General features: G+C 40.5%; 1 protein-coding gene across 1 annotated transcript in view; it reads left to right on the forward strand.

Annotated features, from left to right (window-relative positions):
* Nucleotides 1–9732, forward strand: part of RIMKLA (ribosomal modification protein rimK like family member A) — a 55428-nt gene extending 45696 nt beyond the window's left edge. Inside the window, exon 5 of the mRNA XM_073656804.1 lies at nucleotides 1848–9732. Within this exon, the coding sequence (XP_073512905.1) occupies nucleotides 1848–2296 (449 nt within the window). The 3' untranslated portion in view covers nucleotides 2297–9732. The remainder of the gene's footprint in view (nucleotides 1–1847) is intronic.
* Nucleotides 9733–10416: the final 684 nt, after the last annotated feature.

Genomic DNA, 10416 nt, shown 5'->3' on the forward strand with positions numbered 1-10416 from the left:
TTGTCCTGGTAAGTTTGAAATTGTTGGCAAGTATACAGTCATGGCTGAAAGTGTTGGCACCCTTGAAATTGTTCCAGAAAATTAATTATTTCTCCCAGAAAATTATTGTAATTACACATTTTGTTATACACATGTTTATTTCCTTTATGTGTATTGTAACAACACAAAAAAAACAAAAAAAAAGGCAAGTTGGACATAATTTCACACAAAACTCCAAAAATTTGGGGTACAAAACTTTGTTTCAAGCATGTGATGCTCGTTCAAACTCACCTGTGGCAAGTAACAGGTGTGGGCAATATGAAAATCACACCTGAAACAGATAAAAAGGGGACAGGTTGACTCAATCTCTGCATTGTGTGTCTATGTGTGCCACACTAAGCATTGAGAACAGAAAGAGGAGAAGGGAACTGTCTGAGGACTTGAGAACCAAAATTGTAGAACAATATCAACAATCTCAAGGGTACAAGTCTATCTCTAGAGATCTTGATGTTCCTTTGTCCACGGCGTGCAACATAATCAAGAAGTTTACAACTTATGGCACTATAGATAATCTCCCTGGACGTGGACGGCTAGAAAAATTGATGAAAGGTTGCAACTCAGGATAGTCAGTATGGTGGATAAGCAGCCCCAATAATCTTCTAAAGAAATTCAAGCTTTCCTGTAGGCTCAGGGTGCATCAGCGTCAGTGCAAATTATCCATCGACATTTGAATGAAATGAAATGAAACGCTATGGTAGGAAATCCAGGAGGACCCCACTGCTGACACATAGGCATAAAAAGCTGGACTGCAGTTTGCCAAAATGTACGTGAATAAGCTAAAATTCTTTTCGGAAAGCGTCTTGTAGACAGATGAGACCAAAATAGAGCTTTTTGATAAAGCACATCATTCTACTGTTTACCATAAACAGAATGAGGCCTACAAAGAAAAGAACACAGTACCTACAGTCAAATATGGTGGAGGTTCAAAGATGTTTTGGAGTTGTTTTGCTGCCTCTGGCACTGGGTGCCTTGACTGTGTGCAAGGCATCATGAAATCTGAAGAGTACTAAAGGATTTTGGGTCACAATGTAGTACCCAGTGTCAGAAAGCTGGGTTTACATTCTAGGTCATGGGTCTTCCAGCAGGACAATGACCCCAAACATACTTCAAGAAGCCCCCAGAAATGGATGGAAACAAAGAGCTGTAGAGTTCTGAAGTGACCAGCAATGAGTCTGGATCTAAATCCCATTGAACATCTGTGGATCGATCTTAAAATTGCTGTTGGGGGAAGGCGCCTTCAAATATGAGAGACCAGGAGCAGTTTGCAAAGGAAGAGTGGTACAAAATTCCAGTTGAGAGGTGTAAGAAGCTTCTTGATGGTTATAGGAAGCGATTGATTGCAGTTATTTATTCCAAAGAGTGTGCAACCAAATATTAAGTTGAGGGTGCGAGCAATTTTGTTTGGCCCATTTTTGGGGTTTTATGTGACATGATGTCCAGTTTGCCTTTTTTTTTCTCTTTTTTTTTCGTGTTGTTCCAATACACACAAAGGAAATAAACATGTGTATAACAAAACATGTGTAATTGCAATAATTTTCTGGGAGAAATACTTAATTTTCTGGAACAATTTCAAGGGTGGCAACACTTTTGGCCATGACTTTACAAGCACAAATTCAATAGGCTCCCCTAGCGGCAGCTGTCAGCAGCCTTTGAAAGCGACTTGCCCATGCAGGAGGAAGGAAGTAGCTATCTTCTCCTCTTCTCCTACTGCTTTGGTTTATATAAAAATTGATGTAGCTGCAATAACTGCATGGAAAGAAACGTAAGATTTTATAGCCCCTAAAATATGCATTTTTTTTGTGTTACAGGTGGCGTGGGCTCCACCTTCCCTCTTAGTGAACAAGGCAAACTGTTAGCTATGCAAGTGTCAAACATCCTGGGGATGGACATATGCGGCATCGACCTTCTCCTGAAGGATAATGGATCGTTCGTGGTTTGTGAGGCTAATGCAAATGTTGGTTTTACTGAATTTGACCAGGCGTGTAAATTAGATCTTGGCGCTATTATTGCAGATTATGCAATATCTCTTATCCCCAGTAGGCCATCTAAAGAGATGTCTCTGGTATCTGCAGCATTCAGCCCTCAAGAAATCAATGAGACAAAAGCACTTGCATCTGCCAGCAATCACAAGACCAGTGATGGATCGCGCTGTAGTAATAGTGTTTCTGATGTAAAGGAAATCAGGGATTCTATCAATGCACCAAAGCCATGTTCCCCATTACAGACAGATAGTATCTGTAATGATGTCGCAGAGTAAACTACCTCTTCATTATCAGTGTAAATGAATGCACTTATCAATCACGGTGGGAAACTCGGCTCAACAGGAGCTTGCAAAAAAATAACGAAAGCTATGTTCTGAGCCGCTATAGTGCTAAAAATGTAATAATTCTGCTGCTTACTTCTGTCTCATCAGTAACAATGTTACTCCTAGGACCGAATTTATTATTTGCACCTATGGAATACTAAGTGGCTGTGTATGGGGGAACATGCATAGAAAAAAAAATATTGGTGCCATGGAAGAAAGCATTCAGTATATTGAACTGGGATTTAATGAGCAATTATATCCATAATTATTGTTTTTCTTATTTTTTTTTAAATGGATTTAGTCTTATCTTCATCCCTAAGTTATACTGGATAACAATAAGACTTGATTAATGGGCTAAAGCTGATTGAAGAAGGAGGTTACATTTTAGATTTTTTTTTTACTTCAATTTGATAATTATAGGATAAAGAATATGTGCCATTGATGCAGCCCTTATAATTGTTGCAGGGTCCTGCATCAATCATGGACAGAGCCAGCTTAGAGTTGTGGAGGCCCCAGTCAAAACATTTGGGACCTTATAAAACCCATAATTCCAAAAAACAGATATGAAAGGTGAGCGCATGTGCATGTACAGTAGATCTCTCCACTGAAGTCTATAAAAGTTTTGGAGACAGCCATGCCATCTACTCTTTTAGACGTCAGTGGTGTAAAACATCATGTCTCGGCTGGATAAGATCGTCAAGCTGTATCAAGGGGCCTTTTTCCTGAAAAGTGGAACCACAGATGTGGGCAATGTATTCACTACTAAGGGTATAAGTAAAAAAATACTGAACCCTACAGCAATGTTTTAAAAGGGCCCTTAAGTTTATTACGGAGCCAAGGTAGGGTACGTGAAGAGGGTATGATGAGACAGGGAGGATGACCTTGTAAGCCCCCAAATTAGTTGCGGCCCTGAGATACACGGCTTGTGTGCTCCTCCTGTTATCTTGCCAGGGCGTCCTTTCAGCCGAGGATGTAATAAACCTGGTTCATTATTGGTTGTGTGTGTTTGATGATGAGCCTAAAGGACACCATATATATTAACCAACTTTAGCCGACCATTTAATGCACATGGGACCTTCAGACTGTCCCCTGAAAGATGACTGATGACGTCAGAGTAGATAAAGGCAGGCAATCTAAATCTGAACATCCAATCTTTAAGTGACTCAGAATGTCAGACCCTTTAGTGACTCTGAACGCCCGGCCCTTTAGTGACTCAGAATGTCAGACCCTTTAGTGACTCAGAACGTCAGACCCTTTAGTGACTCAGAACGTCAGACCCTTTAGTGACTCAGAACGTCAGACCCTTTAGTGACTCAGAACGTCAGGCCCTTTAGTGACTCTGAACGCCCGTCCCTTTAGTGACTCTGAACGTCCGTCCCTTTAGTGACTCTGAACGCCCGTCCCTTTAGTGACTCTGAACGCCCGTCCCTTTAGTGACTCTGAACGCCCGTCCCTTTAGTGAATCTGAACGCCTGTCCCTTTAGTGAATGAGAACAAGATGTATGACCTGCGTAGCTAATGTGGTTATACTAATTTATTTGTAGAAGTTACATTTCTGGTAACATCATGAGGAAGTCATATAGATATCTACCACATGCTCATATGCATTTTACAGGAACATAGTATTATAAAAGTCAGTGGCAATATGGTAGGATTACTCTACTTTCTTTGTAACGTCACCGAGGTAAATGGGCTGAAAAAAATAACAACTGCAATAAAATACAAAGTGCATCAGGGGGCGACAGTGAGCAAAGAAAGAAAGCTGGGTTACTAGAATCGAAAATATGTGATCTCTTTATATGATATGTCCTAGGATCAGTATTTGTTATATCCAGTATTTTGTACATTTTGCATTGGTAAAACTAGAATTCTCAGCATCACTTCATGCTGGGAGTTGTAGGTTTGGAATAACTGGACAGTCATGGATTGTTGACCACTGCACTACAGTAGCATACGATAATGTAATTGCAGCATTTCAGTTGATTTGGGATTGATGATACACGTATATCAGTCTACTGTCCACTGCTAGAGGAATAGTCCAAAATTGTGGAGTTGTGTTAAATTTTAGGAGCTGGAAATAGGCGAGGAGAACATAAAAAGGTGAAGAAAAAGAGTAGCGGTGGGCAAAACTGACCAGATGCTTTTTTTTGGAGCAGCAAACAAATCCCCATGTGTTAGAGCTAATGCCTAAAAAATGCAAATATCCTCAAAGGTTACTATTGCACTAATTAGAAATTGCCATTTATTTCTATACACTGTTATATGTCAAACGTGACTCTCAAAAAAGCAAGAACGGAGAGCGATATCAGCTTCGGTGCTCCCATGAGTGCCGAAAGGTTTTTATTGTTTACTCAAACACAGTACAGTGCATACAGTTGTGGTCATGTCCCATTCACTTGCATAGGACTGAGCTACTCTGAGCTGCAGTACCAGGCACAGCCACGACTACGTATATGGTGCTATGTCTGAGTAAACACTGTGGCCCCCTTCATTCAGATGAATGGTGGAGGTAGCGTGAACCAAAAGTAAGGCTATGTGCCCACGATGTAGAAATGAAGCGGAAAATTTCCGCTTCATTTCTGCATGTCCTTGCCCGGAAAAACGCGTGCAGAATTTGACACGCGTTTTTTGCTCGTTTTTGATGCGTTTTGCACGTGCGGAATTGCCTTGCGTTTTCTAATGCATTGAAGAAGGCAATTCCACATGCGTAAGCGCACAAATAATGGACATGCTGCGGAATTTTCCGCACATCAAAAACGCTGCGGAAAATTCCGCAGCATTGGCATTGAATTTGCCGAATTTCATTGGGGACCATGGAGGAAGGATTACCAAACGTTTCCCAAGCGTTTACGCTGCAAAAATTCCGCAGCAAAAACGCATCGTGGGCACGGACCCTAATTTTCCGCTTCATTTCTGCCTCGTGGGCACATAGCCTAAGAGTCCTGATTTCAGGCATTGTGATTTTGTTATATTGAATTAAAAAGAAAGCTCGGGTTTTTAACAAAATTTTCCTTGAAAGCAGAAATGCAATGAAAGTGAGATTCAGTTTATAGGCCTTATCTGTTCAACCATATCACCCAGGCTCTAAAGGTTTTTTATTTTGACCAGAGATGAAATGACGGGTAGAGTAGTGGCCATGCAAGGGCTAAAGTGGGTTTTTATCTTTACTCCCTTTCATATAACCTATTACAGAATTCGGAGTGTTCAGGATCCATGTGGATGACTTTATGGTCCAGAAGGGAGAGCACTTACAGGGAATGTCTTTTACCTCTGAGGACCTGGCCTGACCTCCAATACATCTCATTGATTTCAATGGGCAATATGTAATGCTTAGTTTCTCCAGTGATGGCGTTGCAGAAAAAAACTGAACACTTAAAGGGGTTGTCCGGGACTTTAACATTAATGGTTTATCTTTAGGACCCCTGCCGATCAGCTGTTCCTGATGCCGGCGGTGGCCAGAGCTGCTCAGCTGCAGAGCTGCACAGCTTTGTCAACTGTATGCAGTACCTAGTCGCGGCCACTATGCAGTTGATGAAGCAGTGCTGTGCCGGGCCACAACCAAGCTGTTCCAGCCGCCACTGGCACCAGGAACAGCTGATCAGCCGGGGTGTCGCACCCCCACCGATCAGAAATTGTGGACCTATCCTAAGGATAGGCCATCAATGTTAAAGTCCCGGACAACCCCATTAATAACAGGTTTCCCCACAGATTACAGCTGATCGCTGGGGTTTCCAGCGGGGGAGGGAAATATTCGCATTTAAATACAAGTAATAAACTTACTGCCAGCCATTTGTAAACTACTAGTCCTGAGAAATGCACATTTGGTCAACAGAGAGGTGTGTCCTGTCCTCTTGTAGGGGCGTAACTACAATAGGTGCAGGGGTTGCAGTTTCACCCGGGCTCTGGAGACTAGGGGGATCCCCCGAGGTGCCTTTGCCCCATATGAAAATACTATTACTGTTAAAAACTTGTGTTAGTTGGGGGCCCCATTGGAGATTTTGCATTGGCGCCCACAAGCTTAAAGTGACTTTCCATCCTGGCACTGAAAATTGCCAATATATTTTCATATATAGTGACCCTACTTGGTGCCCAGTATTTGCCTCCTCCACTGAGACAGCCGTGCCAGTCGTCCTGTGTCCAGTTTGGCCGACACAGTGGCATGGAGAGCACAGTCGAAAGTCTAAACTACGTCTCCCCTGCCTGTCCTGTGTAGATGTGGTTCAGATATACCACTGCTCCCTATGCCCCTGCAACAGCCATCTTGGATGTAGGAGGACCAGTATGCCAGTCTCAGTGGAGGAGGCAGAGGGAGGCAAATAGGGGCATTGGGTAGATTGGCTATAAATGTGAAATGTATAGTTGCTTCTCAGTGCCAGGGTGGAGTGTCACGTTAAATCATGTCAAGTTGAAAAACACTTGCTTATACCATGTTCAACATGTGTCACTCAAAATATAACATATTGAAGCTTAAGTTATCCCTTTAATAGATTAGTGCAGAAGAGCGAATTGAGCAGCGGTCAGTTGGCTTTACCATAACTTTGCCCAAATTAGAGGATGTAGATTGTGCATATATAGAAGTCTCCCCTTGCATTGAAGTGTGTGAATATCCACAGTATGAATTGACATGCCGTAGATATTCAATTTGCAGCACCAATTTACTCTTCAGATTTTGACCTAGTGAGAATATGAAATTTCATGAAATCTCATCCACAATGGTGGAAAATGCACAACATACCTGACCTTAGCACCTTAGCAGTTTGCAGACGTGACTGCCCCGAAGTTTTCGACTGATGTCTGAAGTTAGCCTAGGAAAAATACTGTATATATCTTTGTACCGTGTTAGCCAGTGGATAGAAAAATATTTAGATTTGAGAGTCCTCAGTGGTTGATACCTTTTAATGGCTCACTGAAAAGATGGTTACAAATTGCAAGCTTACAAAATCTGAAGATTCACATATTATACACAACAAGACACAGAAATAATGCAATAGATGAGACAAGTGACGTGAAGCAGAACTATCATTACGGGAGAGGGATAAACAGTTGTGGCCGTAAATATTGGAAAAGTTCTTAGATAAGGAGTGTGAAAGTTTTATTGTCCTGTGATTGAGGTCTGGTCCAGGTTTCTGATGACCCCACAGGTCTGAGGAGCCCTTTCCTTAGTTGATATAGAATGACATAAATCCATGAAACACATTCATTCCTGCACTGAGTGTGTCAAAGGTTGTCATAAATTTGTATTCCCAGACTCTCCTGTCTCTCTGAGATTTGAAGTTAGTCTCACACTGAAAACTATGGTACATGTTGTAATTCCTCATGACCGTTAATTTTAGGATATTGGGGGCACGTTCAAGCTTGTGGTGACTGAATGCGTGTAATCGATTTACAAGCATATATACTGCATTAAATGCTATCCTGTCATGAAGTATTACCAGCAATAAAAATGTATTGTAAAAGGTGGTATTATATCTAATACATGGCCAGAGGTCACAGACCGATGACCCCTGACTACAGTCATGGCTGAAAGTGTTGGCACCCTTGAAATTGTTCCAAAAATTAGCATTTCTTCCAGACAATTATTGCAATTACATGTGTTTTGTTATACACGTTTATTTCCTTTGTGTATATTGGGCAAATTGGACATAATTTCACACAAAACCCCAAAAATGGGTCGGACAAAATTGTTGGCACCTTTCCGATGTAAATACTTTTATGCCCAAAAATGACAAAAGTATTCCCGGAGTGATACCTTTATTGGCTAACCAGAAAAAAAAAATATATGCAAGCTTTGCCTTTTGTCTTATCAATTCATTTGTAATATTGCCTGAAGAAGGAGCCTTAAAGTCTAAAACATGTAATTAATATGGAGCGAGTCATTTGTATTTCAATCTCCAAGATCCTATCCCAGTATGTAGTAGGTGTAATAATAATAATATTAGCAAGTATCTCCAATAAGAAATAGAGAATCAGAAGTACTATACTACATGTCGCTTAACCCCATGGGCAGGGCATTGCAGTAGCTTAGGTATCCATGGTTACAACCACTCATATAGTGACAGTTAGCTGCTAGTGGTCGTAACCATAGATACCTAAGCTACTGTAATGCCCTGCACAAAGGGTAAGAGACATAGCGAATCAGAAGAACTATGCTACATGTCTAGTTGGAGGTATTTGTTATCATTATTATTATTATACCTACTACATATTGGGATAGGATCTTGGAGATGAGAATACCCCTTAAAATACAGTAATTTTTTTTTAGTTGCAAATTACGCCAAAATTCGGGAGCATTTATCTTGATAAATATACCCCAATGTGTTTTTTGCCTTTTTTAAGTGAAAAGCTTTTCAGGAAACAATCTTTTTTGGGGTGAGTTTTTGAGAAGTTTTAATTTTCCTGAAGCTTTTTTTCTGAAGAGTTATTTTCAGATTCCAGGTGGAATCCACCTCAAAGAAGGCGACATCCAATTATTTTTTTTGTTGTGGCATCAGGCATTTTTCACACTAGAGAAGGAAAAAAAATCTAAAAAACTTGAATGCATGACCAGCAAAGAGTATTATGATTGAAATGAATAGAAAGAGTCTCTTAAAAGGAGTGTCCACTACTAGGACTGCCCTTCTTAAATGCTATGGCCCTCCAACCCCATGTACAATAAAAAAAAACATTACTCTCCACCCATACCGGCGTGGTTTCAGTGATTTTGATGCTTGGTCTCCCACCATTGCCCATCAGCGGAGACTGTAAAATTTAAGGAGTTGTCCAAGTATTGAACATCCCTTTTTAGCGTTTTTGAAGCAATTTTTCAAGGTGTTTTTTTTACAGCGGATCTGTTCTAGAAAAAAATTCAGTGTGAACATAGCCTTAGAAGGCACAAGAGAGACTTTCCACAAGACTGTCTAACTTGTATCAGGATGTCTCAACTCTCTCGCTCCAATGGCAGATGTCGGAGGAAAAAAAAAAGATCCGAGAAGGCTGGATTTTTCCTTCCCCAACCTTTTCTCGAGAAAAGTCCGAAAGCAGTCTATTCCCCTCTCCCTGTTGAAAACAACTGCACGCTCAGTCGAGCAGAGTGTGCATATGTGTGGTTGGTGTCGGAAGAAAAGTTGTTGCTCAGTCGAGCATTAAAGGGCCAGCTGCTGTATTTAGGATATATGTATGGCCCTCTTTACGCCAAAGTGATGGTGCATTGTCGCTCCAATATGACGGCATAATAGAAATTCTTAATGTTGTTGATTGACTACTTCCTTTCTGCATCTGATCTGATTTTTGAAAAGTACCCTCAAATATTCAGCCCTGCAACCCCGGAGGTACCGATACAAATGTCACATTACATTAATAAAACCTCAAGAAAAATATAAGGAATAATTAAAATATCTTCAGGAGGACAATCATTGTGAATATTAATATTTAGTTGATTTAGTTTTGAAAAAAAAAATACACAAATAGGTTTTGTAAAATGGCACAAAATGGAGGACAAGAAGGAAGGAAAATGGAGTTGTTGCCCATGGCAACCAATCAGATTCCACCTCTCATTTTTCAAAGAACTGTTGAAAAATGGAAGCTGTGACCTGATTGGTTGCTATGGACAACTACTTCACATTTCCTTTGCACCAGTTTTGATATATCTTGCTCAATTTTTATCAAACCATGCAATGTTTAATGCCAAACGCTTTCTATAATATAATAGTATGAGTTAAATTTTATTGGTAAAAACTTGAAAAACGGTTGGTATTTTTTTTTTTTTAATCAAAGTGTCCATATATCAAATCTGTTCCAAAGAACAAGCAGATCTGTTTCCCGTAGCAACCAATTAAAATCCAGCATTCATCATGAAATTCTCCTTTAAAAATGAAACATGAATAGACACCTAACAATGGGAAGAGAAGCAGAAGTATCAGCCAATAAAGGGTCATTATCTCACAGTATATGCGTGCAATGTTAACCTGCAGGGCTCTAGGAATTTCCAGATTTCCATTAAAGGAGTTCTCCGACAGTAAAATATATATTTTTTAGGATTGGATTAATTCAAAATAATAAACAGAGGCTTTCAGCGCCCCCCACGGACCCAGCGC

Source organism: Phyllobates terribilis, unplaced genomic scaffold (genome assembly GCF_046119375.1).
Source record: "Phyllobates terribilis strain yellow unplaced genomic scaffold, ASM4611937v1 Scaffold_12__6_contigs__length_324123572, whole genome shotgun sequence".
Classification (NCBI taxonomy): Eukaryota; Metazoa; Chordata; class Amphibia; order Anura; family Dendrobatidae; genus Phyllobates; species Phyllobates terribilis.